This window comes from Atractosteus spatula, chromosome 15 (assembly GCF_055471065.1).
Source record: "Atractosteus spatula isolate fAtrSpa1 chromosome 15, fAtrSpa1.hap1, whole genome shotgun sequence".
Classification (NCBI taxonomy): Eukaryota; Metazoa; Chordata; class Actinopteri; order Semionotiformes; family Lepisosteidae; genus Atractosteus; species Atractosteus spatula.
Window position 1 is genome coordinate 24,790,777 of NC_142720.1, and position 18,019 is coordinate 24,808,795.

An 18,019-nucleotide genomic window follows, 5' to 3' on the forward strand; every position below is an offset into this window, starting at 1 on the left:
GGGAAAAGCTGTGACTAGAATGCCTGGCTTATATAAATTCACATGTGTTTTCACGTGTGCATTAAATATTGTAACAGACTGTAGGTATAGGTACTGGTGTTTTCCAAAATATTTTTGTTGGTGTGTAAATACTGAAAATTTTATTGATACCAATACATTACAGACGTGAGCTTAATAGTAGGTGTTAACAGAGATTGTACATTTCTGTTGCAGCAATTGTAAGGTACATGTCTCTGCATTTGATTTCTTTAACTGTGCACTACAGACCACAAAACAGCTTCTGAAACACCTTTTCTCTCTGTGTATGCTCAGGGCTTCCCTGTGGAGTTCATGTGTAGTTCTGCCACTCCTGGCTCTAACCTGGATGTCAGCAGTTTTGGCAATGACAGATAAACGATCCATACTGTTCCAGATACTCTTTGCAGTGTTTGATTCATTACAAGGATTTGTCATTGTGATGGTCCACTGTATTCTCAGAAGAGAGGTATGGATGAAAAAAAGAAACTTCAGTGATACTATTCCTTCACAGATGCACCTCACCAGCCAGACAAATGTGTAGGCACTGTAAATCTCTTTTGCTGGGGCTTCCCCATTCTAACTAGACACATTTACCCGAGTTCATTTGTTTCTGGAGAAACCAGCACTTTATTTCCAGAGCTATCACTTACTATTATTATTTTACTCAACTAAATTACTAAAGTCTTAGAAATAAAAGTGTTGAGGAGTACTGTAAACTCTCCACCCCAGCTCTCTTCCTTTTATGAACTTGCACACACTGTATCACCATGCAACATATTATCAGCTTCTGTTTATTTTTAGCTTTATAAAGACTGTCCATTGCATATCAATATCTAGTGTTGAAATAAAAAATGTCTGAAACTACCATTAACTTTTAAATGCAGTGCTATTTAAAGGGGAACTGCAGTACAACCATCTTAGACCAATCATCATCGGTAACAAATTAAATTCATTGACATTATAGAAATATTTTGCAAATTTTTAATTAAGCACAAAATTGTTAACTTTGTGAAAATAAATTGCGATAAGATGCTGCCCTTCCTGCTCACTAGTCATTGTACTGAGTAATGTACTGTGATGTAGAGTGAATAAGAAGGTTGTGCAGCAGACATTTCACTGTAGAAATGTTCCGTGATCTACAGAGTGAACAGGTAGTATTTGTTGGTAAAACCATTTTGAAATCAAAGGCAATATTTCTATTGGATTAAAAGAGAAGCCTGCTTGTTTACAATGTAATAAGGCCGCAACATGTCACCGGAAGTTTTGTTGCCTCATTCTGAATCACAGAGCATGGTGCTGCACATACCTGGAAATTTAATCGATTTTGTTACTGTGTGCTTTTATTTTGGTTTGAAATGCAAGAATCAATGCTGATTCTTTCTAACCCTAAAAATAGTAGTGCAGTTCCCCTTTAATGTTGCAATTTAGTTTTTTTTGTTTTTGCTGTTTACCAGTAAATTACGATATCCAATTGTTAGAAATAACTAGTTACAAATAAGCGGGTGCACTGAAGAATCACCAACATTCCATCTGCTTAAAAGAAATGATCTTGTCTCAGGTTCAAGATGCTTTTCGATGCAGACTCAGGAACTGTCAGGATCCAATCAATGTTGACACTACTGGCACATTTCCAAATGGCCATGCACAGATCATGGTAAGGCTTTTCTTTAATTTTATTTACTCACTTACTGGATTTCACCATTTTCAAATCAGAGCAAACACATTTACTGGATTTCGCAGTTTTCCAATCAAAACAAAGAAAAGAGAGTAATATTTTAATAGAGATAATAACAATGACAGAGAATACTGTCACATTTTTCCAGATTAATCAAAATATTGCCAGTCTGAAAGTCATATTTAAAATCTAATAGTGAGTTTCCATTAAGGTAAAGGGAGAAGCCTGTGCCGGACTAAAGTAGCCACCAGGTTTGCACTTTTTGACTGGGAGGAAGGTCAAGATCTGGTTCAGTTTAGCTCCAAGTCAGAAAGATTTGACACCAAAGGCAGAACCTGGAATCCCAGGATTGAATCTGCAAGCAGCTTTCAACTGTCCACTGGCAATGTCCGTGGGAGTGGAGGGAGAGCTGCCTCACACTGGAGGCTTCCTTACCCACCCTGCACAGCTGACAGAGCTGACAGCACAGGGTGGTCTGACGGCACCTGCTCAGTCAAGTACATTTCCTTCTCTCAGAGAAAAATATGTTTGTAGGGGAATGAAGAGAAACACAATGTTTTTAGAAAGTTCAAATTCAATACTGCTTTAAAGCAGCTGTCATGTCATTATAACATTAATTAATGAGCTACCGATTTTTTCAATGTTGTTCCTTTGACCTTGATCTAATATTGATCTCTTTCCTTAATGTATCCATAGCTTTTGCTCAAACTGAAACTATTCCTTCAGATTAAGAATTGTTTTCTAAGGGTTTTATATATTTTTTAAAATATTTTATACATACTGTAACACTTTGTGTGAATGGTCATTTCCAGCTATTTACTAGTTTTAGTCTGTTTTCACAGTCATTTATGCTAATGTCTAAACTACAGTTTGATTGAACTTATTCATCATATTTTTGTCATACATCCTGCCTCACTTTTTATTAATGTAATGTTATTTAAATGGCCTTTGAAATGAGATGCCAATCTCTTAATCACAAGATATTACACAGGCTTATGGCCATTACTATCTGCTAATCATATTCTAATTTTTCTCTTATGGTTTCACATTAATGGAATTGGAGATACATTGTAACACAGTAGTTCAATATGCTAATTTACTAGATATCCTTTTGCTCCACAGATTAGTGTTAAGATTCTGTGATCACAATTTTATATTGTATATTTAGTTGTTAAAATTAACTAATTAAAGATTTAAGCAATTGCAATATTAATTTGTCAGACTGTGTGAATTGTACATAATCTTGTGTTCTGTGAAAAAGAAAATACTGCTAAATGTAATCCAACAGTAATAGTAGAAAAATAATGCAACTATAGTATGCAAATTTGTCAAAAAAACATTCGAAGAAGGTATCTTACCAAACTTTTAAAATACAGCTGTCTGCCCAGTGAAGCAGGAGAGTGTACACCTCTAATGATTATATTTATCTTCCAACAGACAGACTTTGAAAAAGATGTGGATATCGCTTGTCGGTCAGGTAAGGAATAGATGTTTTTAATTAATGACGATCTCTTTAAAGCAGGTTTCAAATACCATTAAAGTCATTCCATTAAATTGTATTAATTTGTTTGTAGCAATGTATAGAATATTTAATTTCTTTGCATTGTTACAAAAACCTGCTCCAAAACATTTGCTGGTAATACTAAGAATCGACTGTGTGTAGCTTCATATGAAAACATTTATTAGTGTGAGTGAATACATTTATATTTGTGTGAAATTTAAAAACCAAAACAACAAGAAAGTCTTTAAACACCAAAAAGCAGAAATTTTACATAGTAGGTGTGTGAAGAACTGGTCTCAGTCTAAAGCAAAATAAGGTTTCCATAATGTCTGTCATGTTAGATTTTTTTCAGAGAATGCAGACCAATTTCTCAGCCTAAATGAGCTGGTCAAGTAAACAAAATGAACAGTTAGATACACTATAAAACAGCATGGTTTATCTGTAATAAAACCTGCAGTTTATTGTTATCAAAATCCAACTGCACAATTATTCTCTTTATCCTTATTGGTGTGCAGCTGTAGAGCAAAGTGGCTCATTCTTGTCGCTATGGTGATTTCTCAGTAAGCCTGCAACCTCTTCGGTCAAACAGTCACTGAATGTAGAAGAGGTTTCGTTCCAGTCATTATACCTCCTCTGTATATATTTTTTATTATTTCTTCCTCTTTTTCATCTTTTTTTAGTTTGAAATATTTTGCCAGACACAATTTATTTGTATATAATTGTCAATTTCCTGTGTTCAGCTACAGTCATGGCTGCAAATGTCACCTTGGATCAGGATCAATATGGTGTAGCTCTTTAAAAGTGAGAAAATGCTGTTTGTCCTTCTTGAATATCCTCTATAATTATTTTATTAACTTGCTGCGTCAAAGGATTCAGCTGGGCAGTTGGGGGAATAATCTTGAATTAAAATATCATATCTTTTCATTACTATAGTTGTAAAAGGTATAAGGTGCAAAAAACTATTATAGCAGTTTGTATATTTACAGTGGAAAACAGTTATAGTCCAAAACTATCTTGAAGATTTGAAATACTGTGTTTCATTGTTTTCAAGCATCAGTTTTCAGATCTGGTTTGAACAAAACAATCAAAAAAACTATTGTATAGTTTGTGCTATTTAGTAGGCAGTAAATATACTGTGACATTCAGCTCTTACTGAAAACTAAGAACTTCATGATCCAGAACTAATAATTTAAGCACACAAAAAAATGAAAAAAGAAACTTTAGTAAGTCCTTGCTTTTACTGAAAATCATTAATTCCATTACATAAGTAATCTCCAGTTCTGGTTTAGGAGGGCTTGTGTGTTTCTTCAGCTTTTTAGCCCATCTCAGCTCTTAATGACCTAAATGAGTTCATTACTGGCTTAATTCCCTTGCTGGTGCTTTAAGGAGATCTAGAAAACCAACAGGCACACCAGCCCTCCTAAGCCAGGAAAAGAGACCCCTGAATTAGATCACCAAAGGCACAGAATGAATTAATCAAACTAACTGGAAAAAATGTTTCATGCCGTAACATTTACAAATGTTGCTTAAGTAACATTTATATGTTTCAATGTGGGTTCTTGTTTTTTCCCATGTTATAAGAAACAGTATTTCCATCACTGAACATTTCAATTAAAAGACTAAGGGTATGATTTGTGTTTAATATTCCCTGAACTACTGAATTCCTTTAATAATATGTAATTGCCATCATTTTGGAATATTCATTAAGCTTAAAACTATTCTGATTCACAGCCCTGTCACACCAGCTGGAGCTCAGCATTAATATCCTATGTGCTGCAGGAACTGGTCGTGCATTTAAGAACATTTAATAGTTTCCCAGAGTACTTATGCCAGGTTTAATGATCTTGAAAATGAAATGCTCTTCTGTATGTTTTTGTAAGAAAAGAAGCAATAGGTAAAACATAGTTCCTGACTAGAAAGCTTCTTTATACTACTTACTGATACACCTACTGTTGAATTAATTTGTCAAATGCATCCAATGGCTTATTTGTCATTTCAAGTGGTAGTTATCTGAATGTTTGGGAGGTTTTTTTACATGACTTCCAAATCTCAAAAATAAATAAGCAGCAGAAATTGTACAACATACAGTGCAATGTGTACGAATATAAAATGTAATTGTTTTCACTCATCTTTATTGATGATGTACTGTAACTAATGATGGCAGCAGCTGAATTAATTTGGATATTTATGGAAACATTTTGGCTGCTTATGAAGAAAATGTTTCAAATACACATTATGCATCATACTTGGAGCCTTAGACGGAACAATATAGAACACGTCAATCTCCAGACTAAAACTGAACTGAACATGTATTTTACATACTGATGAAAAAAATGAAGTCAAGAATAGGCAAGAACTCAAAGTGACTGTGTCAAAGACTTGGCAAAGCATCTGAAATATTTCTGAGTTTGGTGAGCTCAGTGGGTCACATATGTCATGTAGGTATAGCCTCAAAGGGATAGACAGCTGAAATACAGACTTTTACACTGCTTAATGTCAATGTGTCCTTATCCTTGTGGTCAGTTGAAAACACCTGAACACATGTGTTTTTATTAGTATAATCAATTATATGCATGGAAGTACCCAAAAATAAAATGTATATTATATTGTACTTATCATTCCTATTAACCTCAAAAATACAAATTGCTTGACTGCAAAACAAAGATAACAGTTTTGACTTTGCTGTCCAGTATTTTGGGAGGGAACTGTATGTACTCTTTGAAGACCACTTAAAGCTACTGCTACAGTGGGTTGTCATCTACTGTACTATGATCACAACAAAATACTTTGTATTGAAATACCAAGTTATATCAAATTCGTCACTGAGTACTTAAACTACTTTAAACCCTTTTTATTAGAATAAGGAACTGACCCAACTTGGTACACACTCTACCTCTTCTTCTATATAATAAAATATATATTTTTGAAGTTTTATTGTTATTTGGTTTGATAAATTGTAAATAATTACATTTTTAATTATCATCGAAATTTCCAGAAATATAGCTTGGTCTGCATTGTGGTGTTACAACTCATGAGTTCCTTCTTGTAAGAAGGTTTGGTAATCGGGAACTTTGTATTAGCTGGTGTAATGACCATTCTGTAGAACTGACTGTAACGTACTCTAACCCATAGTGTTCTGTAGCTGCTTCATTAGGTATATGCTTTGGGAAGTTCAGGGCATGTGGCATACAGCACACGACCTAATTCTTGGCCTAGAAGTTACTACTGTAGCTATATAAGGAGCCTGTCTAGGGAGAAATCTATTCTCAGTTCCCATTCTAGTTAGTTCATTTTGGTTGTAAGCTCTATGTTTGAATGATTTGTTTGTTAATTGTGCATTAGTTTCCTGTAGTAAGTAGCTTGTGTATATAGTAGAACTACAACTGCAGTTCAGTGAAGAGACAGAGCAAGGAGAACAAGTTAGAAATTATGCTGGAGTTTTTATGGCTTTAAAAGAAGATCCTGAATTAAAGGCACAGAAGCCTATCTTTGTTTTGTATGTATTAATATTTTTTAAATACGCTTTAATTGAAAATCTCAACAGCTCCTAAATGGTCAGAGCAGTAGCATTTTGCAAATAGGCAAAGTGTGAAAAGTGTGCACATTAAGTCTTATGGTATTACAGGTGAGACTTTGAACTTTACTAGGCACAAGGTAAAACAGCTAATGTAATATTTCCTTCAAACAGTTTACAATGATACAACATTGGAAAAGCATAAATTGTAATATAGACTGATGCAAACTGTGGGAACCATTAAAAACATTAAAAGTGAATACAATGCATGGAATATTTGTGAAAAAAACATGGGTACACATTTGTGTAAGAGTTTCCACAGTCAATTCTTATTCCTGTCTTTAGCTATACAGTCTTGCTTTTTGGATGGTTATTTAAACCACAGTCCCAATCCAGCTATACAGTAATTATGTTACTTTACTGGAAGCCTTACAGATGATAAGCTGCTGACATATTCTGGGTAAAACATTAAAGTAATCAATAATGGAGATTTTGAGTTAGGTACGGTGTGTTTTTATTTTGTCGAGGTGAACAAATATTGATGCTTCTTTGCTGTATAGCTGTCGTGTTTCTTTGTCACCCTCCACAGTGAGAATTCAACCATCTGGAATTTAAGGTACAGAGAAAAGGGGATTGGAGTGCAGGTCAATCTTAATGCACAACTGTAATGTTCTATGAATAATATATGCTGGTAGACTTAATCAAGGCCAGTTTAAACTTATTTTTGTTTAAAGTTCATAGTCGACACAAATCAGATTTATAATCACAACAGTTTTTGTTTCAGTTTCCTTTCAGTTTCCTTTGTAAAAACATTTACTATGACAAAATGTTACTTCTTCTATCTGTCCTTGAGTATAGCCTTATAAAAAATTACTGTGGTATTCTGTGATTGAAGCATGTTTGAGTAGGTAGATACATCAGCATCCCTTGGCTAGAAAATAAGTAAATATTAATTCCACAATGGAAATTAGAAAGAAAAAAACTCAACTTGCTGTTGAGCCTTCTTCATGTGTGAGGGACAGAGAGGAAGGTATCATAGGAGACAAAAGACAGCAGGTGAGAAAGAGTACCAATATGACTGGAGAGTTGGGGAAGAGGTGTGAAAAGCTGAAATCCATAAATGGAGAGTTTCTAACAAGAAATTAGTCCATCATTGAAAGGAGGGGGAGGTGTAATCCAAGTTAAAGGATAATCTTAATTTCACATGCTTTTCTGGAGACTTGAAAACTCTGGATGCAGACAGAATGGTCAGTGAAATAATGTCTGGAAGAAGCTAAATGGGAAACTTTCAACTTGGAGAGGTCTTGGATCCTCATGACTTTGATATGTTCCCTAAAAGCATGTCATTTTAATTACAGATGTGCTCATGCTCGGTATATTTGATGTATTGAAGTGTGGAAAGCTTACTTACTGTATATGCCTAAAATGCACATATCTCAAGAAATCTCATCTCATATTCTCAAGAAACCAGACTTTCCATGTAAATTTCATTATGGATCTTGTCTAATATCCCCATAATTACAACATCCATTGTAACCTCTTCACATGCTGGTTTATTTGTCCTGTAGGGACTGTTTTTAGTTCATCATACAGTATTTGTGAATACTTTCACTGAAATATGAAAATTGCCCATAAATTGAAAGACATGAATTCAGAATTGTGCTTTTGCTGAGATGAAAATTGTTTTTGAATACGTACAGTATGTGCAGTAAATGTGTAATCAGTGTCAGCTGATGAGTAGGGGTAATGACAGTTTAAGGAGTTTTTGTCTTATTCATCCTGTTTGAAATGTTCAAATCTCAGTTCATACCAGTAACTATAAAAGGTTTAAGGTCACCAGAGGTCAGTCATCAATTATTCTGTACCCTGCCAATGAGCACAAACTCTCGTGTTTTTATCACATCACTACTGTCTTGTGTGCAGCACTTCTAATCTCTCCTTGAGGAACAGTAGGAAGATTATCAAGCATCTGGCATAACACTTTACCACAGTGAACCACAAAATAATACTCTTAACAAGACCTTTGCAGAACCTTTATTTCTCTCTGATTTCTTTTTTGCATCATCCGTAATGCACAACAAAGCAAAGAGGCAATATAGTTTCTGCTGTGAACAAAACCCATTTAAATCGTTTTGGTCTCGGATTTACCTTTTAACATTCTTTCTGTACTTCAAGCCCTCCCTGCAATATTCACAAACAGCTGGATTTCAGCCAGTTCAACCACCTTGTCTGTGTGTTTTAGACATAGTTCTGAATAGTTAGTGTAGTTTCCATTGGACTTGGGAATGATTTAAACAAGAAAACACTGTTAGCGCACCTCCACTGTAAAGCACAATATCTGTAAGTATGCTGGGAACGGAGTATCATTTTAAAATAAATGGAACCACCACAGGACCCAAGACTGGTGTTTCTCCTTTTAACCAACAGCAAAAAATCAGACTATATCTTATACAGACTTCAAGGAGAAATGGTCTAAGCTTTGAGCATCACTCTTTTTTTATTTTTGTATGAGTCTGTGTGTACAGTACTGTATATTAAGGTTAGTTCCAGTATGATAGGTACTCATGAAGTGTTGTGATATCACTGGCTTATGAAAATATCTCAGTCTATACAGGTTTTTAACTTCTAATCAGTAATCTTTTTTCTTCTTCTTTACTATAAGCTCTTCACAAAGACATGGGGTCCTGCAGAGCTGCCACCATAACAGGAACTCTTTCACGGATTTCCCTTAATGATGAAGAGGAAAAAGGCCCTGAAGCCATGAGCTACTCCACATTGCCAGGAAACATTATGTCCAAAGTCATGATGAAGCAACCATCCGGGCTGCACATGCCCATTGGAATGAGTGAACTGAGTGACCAGTGCATTAACGATAACAACAGTGACATGAGGCGAACTGTCTATTTATGCACTGATGACAACCTGAGGGCAGGAGATACAGAGATGCTTCACCCACAGGGCCAGATGTTGGAGAGTGACTACATTGTGATGCCAAGAGGGTCTGGCAATGTTCAGCCCCACATGAAAGATGAAAGTAAATTAAATATTGGCATGGACTCCTTGCAGCATGAAAGGTTAATGCACTATAAAGTAAACCCTGATTTCAATATCAACCCACCTGGAATGGATCACATCAGTGTGAATTTAGATCAGCAGTTCGCAGCACAGGAACACATGCAAAACATACAGTTTGAACCTAGAACTGCAGTAAAGAACTTTCTAGCAGAAATTGAAGAAAATACAGGATTGTCGAGAAGTGAAACCGGTTCTACAATATCTATGAGCTCTTTGGAGGTAATTAACAGCTTAATTTTGAGTTTAAGATACATTAAGTGTTCATCATTAAGCAATAACCTGAAAGGACTGTTCTGTGGATTTTTATGTAGAAATTTAAAATAATTCTTTAATCCCATTTTGTAAATATTTCTGAGAGAACAGATGGGAAATGTATTTTCCTGTGCACAAGAAGCTACTGTATATAATATGTTCTTTTTTGTATTAACAGAGAAGAAAGTCACGTTACTCAGATCTGGACTTTGAAGTAAGTAATAACTATTAGACGTGTGGTCCTATGAAAGACATTTAAATATTCATTTAACCATAATAATGATGAAAGATTTCCACTATATAGTATGTTAATAAAAGGCAACTTGGTGATTGGGGTCACAGGCTCACGATAGCCACACCTCAGATTTATTGAGGAGCTGGTTAGGAGAGATGTCTTCAGAAACACACAGTGTCTCTTTAGGAGACGTGAGCAGGACAGACCTCTCTAATCAGACTGGCATCTAATGCAGTTTGCAATTTCCTGATAGATGGAAACAGAGAAATGTGACACAGAGGATGACCACTCTCTCAAGAGTTACACAGATTATTGTGCCCTTGAAAACATGCAACACAGTCATAACTGAAAGCTTACTTCCTGATCTGCTGTTGTCTGGTTATAATATTACAGAACTGTTTGTTATGCTGAAAATTCCATATAACAAAATAACTGAAACAGAAGATTTATCAAAAGTCTTGAAAATCTTAGGGAAAACATTTTACTTAGTGTCGGGTTATTTATCAGTAGTCTCTACACTTAAAAAAAAAGAAAAATATGTACTGTAGCTAATTTATAAATAAAAAGCCTAATTCTTTACAAAGTACATAGAAAGCATCAAGGGATGCTAGTACAAATCCATTAACTACAGGCATAAACCTACAGTAGTTCCAAAAATAGGTTTTCACATTTTAATTTTAAACAAGAATTCATTTTCTATTGTCTTTTCTGGTCAAATAAAGAATTTACATTTAAAATTTCAGTAAAATGTCTCATCATATACATCACATGTATTATATTATTAACATCATTAATTATACAAGCTATTTAATGTGTTTAAGCCTTACAGCCTTTTGAATGTACATGTGGCCTTTCCTAAAAACAGATGTGCTTCCTTTAGACTGGTCTGACGCTCTGCTGCATACTGTGACTGAAAGATTTCCTCTACTATTTGTAAATCTTATACACCAAAGCACATTGCACAGCCACCTCTTCCCTGTACATTTATGTTTTTGTCATACTAAAAGAGAAAAAAAACTAAATTCCACAGTGCATTGCAGCCTAAGACAGTAGGTAAAGGGGGAATTCGGACAATAAATTCACTTGTAAAGCTTAGAAGACAGAAGCATTTACTAGCTTCTCAAATATTCTCATTGCAGAAAGTTATGCACACAAGAAAACGACACATGGAGCTGTTCCAGGAGCTCAATCAGAAATTCCAAACCTTGGACCGATTTCGGGACATACCAAATATGGCCAGTATGGTGAGTGGAAGGAAGCTGCTTCTGGAAGAAGAAAAACAAAAATCCAGCTTAAAGCATCTGCTCTATGCAGCCTTTATTCCTTGTATCACAGAGCAGAGTGATTGAAGGGTTTAATAGTGGTTTCACTAATGCACTCAAACAATAACGTGCACCTAACATGGTGCATTGTAGCATCTGAAAAGGCGTAAAACAGCATGAATATGGAGCTGCAGGCGATCACAGTGACAGGGGCTGTACAGCTGTCCAGCTGCATAAGAAACCATCTTTTCAAAAAGAACCACATTAAAATGTTCATTTTTTTCATGTGACTCATCTTTTTTATGGACAGAGAAAAGTGCTACAGTACTTGTTAAACTGTACAGTTTATTTAAACAGTTTATTGTACAGACCTCAGGGTGATGTAATTGACTCGTTTCCCCGTTATTTTGTTTATTCTCATGATAAACTCTCACAAGTTCATTCTTCAATGAAAAAAAATGACTTGTTTTTTTGTTTTTTAACAAAAAATGTTGAAATCATGGTAATTTATCTTCCTGTCTTTATGTTCAACTGTTTATTCTGCAATTATCTAAAAAATGTTTAATTAAATCATTATCTACCAGTTTAAAATACATAGAAGTACAGTAGATAGAAGCATTAAAATATTTGAATGTGATGGATTTGTCCTGTTGCTAAGACAATCAGCAGCTCCCATCTTTTTGTTCCATCCTCAATTCCAGTTTAACAATTTAGAAGATACTGTACTTTCTACAGACACCTGAATCCCTCAAATACTATTTTATTGCCCTTTAATTTACTCACAGACAAAACTAAAATTTATGTTTCTTTGTATTTCACCTCCCTAGATAGGATTTGGATGTAAACAAGTAGTTTTTTTTACAAAATTGCTTTCTTTGGGAAAAAAATCCTACTGTAGCTCCTTTGAACAACTGTACAATTATGGATGCCATCTTCTTTCAGGGCACAGGGTATGATATCTAAGTGTAAATTATTGCTTTCATTTACTCCTAGGACTGTGCCTAGTCCTTTTCTCTCACATTTCAATCAGTCTTTTGGAAAATGTAATTTAGAGCCTGTTGCTTAGTAACCACTGCAAGGGCATTTGAAACAGAACTGATAGCCATGCCTTTTTTTTGTTTTTTTTTTCTGAAGAACTCTGCAGCAAAACTATGTGTGGACACGATTAGCATCTTTAATGCATTCATGCAGGTTGCAGCATCTTTGTCCTCTTTCTGTAAAGAGTGTTACATTTCCTTAACGGAAACAAATGGGGAAAGCATTGGCACAAGACTGAGTCCAACCTTACTGTCCACATTAAGACAGGGAGCTGAAACAGCGTCCGACATCGTTAATGTTGCCCCTTTCTGCTGCTTTTTGCAGGACAAGCCAACACCGAACAAGCACCCGTGGGAAAGCTACAATGCACCTTGTGAATACCAGAATTACGCCACAATGAATGTATTAGAAACAGATGCAAAGGATTCACTAGAAATGACACCAGCAGAGTGGGAGAAGTGTGTGAGTTTGCCTTTAGATGTGCAAGAAGGTGATTTTCAGACAGAGGTTTGAAAGCAGGACAGTGGAGTTGTTTGCACTGACAACACAAAAGACTTTTTGCAGCCTGGCATACATATCTGGACTACAGGAATATGGCAGGGGCATAATGTGCCATACGTAAATGTCAGTGTTCTTTTGTATTCTCACTAGTGTACTTAGTGGGGCTACCAGGTGTACAATATTTACCATCATGTGTTTAAGTACCTGTGGAATGAATTGGTAAGGTAATATTTCTAGATGAAACCTCAAGCAACAGCTCCTGTTGTTACAGCTTCATTGGGTTCAGTTTTTAAGGAACTTTGCCCTGAAGCACAATGTATATATTTATGCAGGTTTTTAAAAGTTTATAACAGTCTGTTTGGCCATTACTACACTTTTTACTTTATAATATAAAAAGGCAAAGGTTTTTTCTGTCATTTAAATGAATGTTTGTTGAGCTACATTCTTCATTGCTTTAAATGCAATAAAGGTAATACTCACTTTTATATGAATAATATATTTCACATCTTTATTACTGCAGATTTCGCTTGAAAGCTTCAATAAGCTTTCTTGACTGCAGCCCTGTATAAAATATTTAAAATGTTGTATGGTGTAAATAAACTTTTGTCTACATATGTTTTACTTGTGCCATTTATTTTAATTAAAATTCAGACCTGATGAAATATAGAGAAATGTTAACATTTGAAAAGGAATGTAAATAAAAGAGAAAATATGTTCTTACTGCTTCAGAGGTTGTGTCATCTCAATGCCGAATGAATCTAATTCAAACTACTGGTAGGAGCTACAAGTGTTTACGTACAGAACAGCTGAAGATTTGCTCTATTTTTTGTTTTGTGCAGTCATCCTAACTAGTGAAACTGGCAAAACGTGTGATTGGTCAGTTAGGCATCCAGGTGTTCACTGATTGGTTCTGATTCAGACATGCTGTTTTTTTATTCTTGCTGAGAATACGCTTCAGTCCTCAGTGTTCATACTAGCAATTGTTTATTTGCAGATGTGTTTCAGTAACCCCACACAAATTAAAATAACCAGTACGACCGAGCTGAGTCCCTTCTTAAACTAAAACGAGTCACATTTTCAGTCTTCTAATTTCATTTGCCTGAAAATGTGGCAAATGAATTGTGATTCTCTGAACACTGGAGACAGAAATGGTAAATGAGAAATGGACACAGTTGTCTTGAATAAATACCTGAATCTATCCATTGTTCTGTATGTTTTCTTGCCCATAAAAGGGCTTTGTATGAGGTGGTGGGGTTGTAAAGTGTCACAGTTGGAAGCAATGAAACTTTCATTATTGATGTAAATAGTTGAGTCAAAGCTGGAAAAAAAAAACTTTTTGCAAACAAAAAAATTGGAAAACCATCTGCTATTCAATATCTTTGGGCAGGCCACTTTATCTTTAGTTTTTCATTTTGCAGTTTTAATGCAGAATGCAAAACAATTTTACAAATGTTTTATGCAAACCACATAAAATGTCCAGCTTTTAAAAATATTTGTATTGCATTACCTGTTGATGACTACTGTAGATGCCTTGTTTGTTTTTTCTCATACACTTTCCTCACAGCCCCTTCTGGCACATGAAAGTGAACAGGAACGTCCTGTCAGGAACAAAACTCTGCATGTCTTCAGAAAATCCATTTGTTATATCTCAGTGTCTGCATTACAGCATCCCTAGTGCTGCTCTGCAGTGGGAAAAGCACTTGAACTCATCAGTGTGGGTAGAGTAGCATTGCGAATTTACAACATGCTGCTGTAGCTAAAGAACCTCAGCTTTCAGTTACAGCACACTCAGAGACAGGAAAGATAAACATGAGAGGCAATCACTGCTCATGCATCTTTAACCCTAAAACAACCAGGACAGATATCAATGAAGAAACTGCATTCTATTTACTGGGGGAAAATTCAATGCCTTGAAAAGAAGGGAGAAGTATTTCACAAAATATAATTTGTTTTTCATACAGTATGGGATTATGTTATCTTGTATGAAAATAAATTTAAAATTTGATTTTTAGTTTGGGTTTCAGGAAGAAAGTCATGATGACCAAAATTAGCTAAAAAGTGAGTGTGAAATTCAATTTTAAATACAACTGATAAAGGTACTCACAACATTAATTTCTCACCTTGACTTTATTGATCACAATTTGGCTAAAAAAAAGGCTTTTTTATATATTTTTTTGCTTTTGAAAACTAAAGCACAAGACCCACCAACAGAGCACCATAATTGACAAAAGACAATTTTGACTGAAAGTGATCCAGACCCATGACTTGAGGAGTACTACAAAATTTAAGAGAAATCCCTTTGTGTAAGTACTGTAGCTGACAGTCTCTTCATCTCTGAGGAAAGACAAAAACCAATCTTCATATACTGTATGTGAGACTGACAGCAGTCAGTGATGTGGAGACAGTCACACTGAAGCTCGCTACATCACACCTCAGATTTCCACATTGGTATGCACTGAACCTGCAGTGCTCCTCCTGTGGATCCTTCATTGTGTGTACAGAAGCCACATTTTGTCTTGTACGTTTTAGAAAAATACTACATTTTACATTGCATCACATATTAATGATGATCAATTGAGTTAATGTGAAATCTGCCCAAGACTAGTAACCTTCAGGATATGCACCAAAATATCTAGCCTCTTTTTTGGTTTATAGATTATTAATCTATAATCTTTCATTTGTAGGTTGAGAAGTGAACTCAAGCAAGAAGCTCTGTACATTTGTACAATTTTGCTGCTGTAAATGAGTTGCTTTATAAGTATACATGCTGTTTCCCTATGTTTTCAAAAGTATTGTAGAGAGAGAGAGGAAGGCCGCATAGTGGATGCTTAGAGTTTGAAGAACAGCACGAGCTGCTCGTGGACACTAACAGGATAACAGCTGGGTGTGCCACTTGGAGTCATCATTTAAATGTGTTCCTGAATTTTAATGAAAAACTCTTTCTGTCTTTTTATTGGCACACCTTACCTGAGATAACTCATTACTGATACATCCATCCATCTTCTAAACAGTTTATGCAATACAGGGTCTCAGGGCCACCAGAGCCCATTCCTGCAAGCAACAGGCGCAGGGCAGGATGCCAGTCCATCACAGGGCAGACAAACACACACGCTCACAGCAGGGCCAATTTTCCCAGAAGCCAGTTATCCTTCCAGCTTGTCTTTGGGCTGTGGGAGGAAACCTGAGCACAAACACAGGGAGAACAAACTCCACACAGACAGCATCCCAGGAATTGAACCCCCAGCACTGCGAGGCAGCAACCACTGTTCCTGGTCACTGCAATGATCCCTGCCCGTGTGACATTCTGAGACAGATCTCAGTTGTAAATAACTTACATAAAACTGTGACGATATAAACTTAGAACATCAAAACACTGAAGCCAATATGCCTAGGTAGGTAGGTTAGGTCCAATTTTCAGTCCATAAGGGCCCATGGGGAAATGGGGGGGCCAAGGGCCACCATTTCTCTCAACGATCCAACACTGGAGGTGGAGGTGATGTGGTCAGCATAACGCTCCGGCGGCCTGTTACTCCCAGAAGGATTAACCCCCGGTACTCATTTGGATAGCAAATGGAAGGAATTAGAGCAAGCTACATCATTTACCCCTACCCGGGATTGAACCCGGGACCCGGGGCACTCTGCAATTGTGGGGTGTATTAGAGAGGGGAGGGAGGAGGAATATAGGAGCTTGGTTACCAATTTTGTGGAGTGGTGTCATCTTAACCATCTCCAGCTTAACACCAGCAAGACCAAAGAAATGATCTTTGACTTTCGAAGGAATAAGTCTCCGCTGAACCCTGTTTCCATCCAGGGTGAGGACATAGAGGGCGTACATTCCTACAAGTACTTAGGGGTACACCTGGATGATAAGCTGGAGTGGTCTGGTAACACTGACGCCCTGTACAAGAAAGGTCAGAGCCAACTCTATTTTCTTAGGAGAGTCAGGTCCTTTGGTGTGTGTGGAACACTGCTACACATTGTTTATGAATCAGTGGTGGCGGCGGCCATCTTCTACGCTGTTGTGTGCTGGGGCAGCAGCATCATGACAAAAGATGCAAATAGGCTCAATAAACTCATCAAGAAGGCTGGCTCTGTGTTGGGGATGAGCCTTGACCCCATGGAGGTGGTGGCCGAGAGGAGAATGCTGACCAAGCTCACAGCCATCATGAACAACACCTCTCATCCGCTTCATGGGACTGTTATTGGGCAGCGGAGCACTTTTAGCAACAGGCTGCTCCAGCTACAGTGTTCAAGGAAATGTTTCCGCAGGTCTTTCCTCCCGGCGGCTGTCAGGGTGTATAACGCTGCCCTAGGCTAGGACTGTTAGCCCTTCATTTGCTCCTCTATGGACAGCATGTTTACTCCATTGTTCTTTTTGGACAATCAGTCTATATAAACCTATGCACATTTTGCACATATTTTGTTGTTTTTACAGTGACTATGATCAGCACATTTTGCACACACCTATGTATTTATTTATTTTTATTTATTTTGTTGTCTTTTGTTTTATAACTATTCTGATGTCTGTTTTGCTTGTCTTGGGCTGGACTGCTGTAACACATCAATTTCCCTACGGGATTAATAAAGTATTATCTATCTATCTTCCCGTAAGGAGCTAGACGCCCTTGCCGTCTGAGCTACCACGGCACCTGCCGATTGGAAAATGCACCAGGGGTCAGGCACTGGAACTGCAGACACAGAGGTAAATGGCTCATGGCTGACAGCACGAAGGAGGGGCCCTATCACACACCCCAGCAGCAACCTTTAGTACAAACTCTATCTAGTCATTTTTACCCTCTGGCAATGGCTATCATTTCTGTCCTAGAACGCTCCACTGATTAATGCCAATCAATGCAGCATGCACAATGGTCCTGTGACCAGCTGGAAACACCATGTGCTATCTTTTAAATGCCAGGAAGAAGTGTGCTCAGGTGAAAACTGAATAATG

The 18,019-nt window shown here is 36.6% G+C and overlaps 1 protein-coding gene across 1 annotated transcript in view; it reads left to right on the top strand.

Moving 5' to 3' along the window:
* adgrb3 (adhesion G protein-coupled receptor B3) overlaps nucleotides 1–13,682 on the top strand; it is a 182,374-nt gene extending 168,692 nt beyond the window's left edge. The window contains exons 25-31 of the mRNA XM_088934242.1: nucleotides 313–484; nucleotides 1,577–1,672; nucleotides 3,131–3,170; nucleotides 9,371–10,002; nucleotides 10,214–10,249; nucleotides 11,410–11,514; nucleotides 12,895–13,682. Of these exons, the coding sequence (XP_088790368.1) occupies nucleotides 313–484; nucleotides 1,577–1,672; nucleotides 3,131–3,170; nucleotides 9,371–10,002; nucleotides 10,214–10,249; nucleotides 11,410–11,514; nucleotides 12,895–13,083 (1,270 nt within the window). The 3' untranslated portion in view covers nucleotides 13,084–13,682. The remainder of the gene's footprint in view (nucleotides 1–312; nucleotides 485–1,576; nucleotides 1,673–3,130; nucleotides 3,171–9,370; nucleotides 10,003–10,213; nucleotides 10,250–11,409; nucleotides 11,515–12,894) is intronic.
* Nucleotides 13,683–18,019: the final 4,337 nt, after the last annotated feature.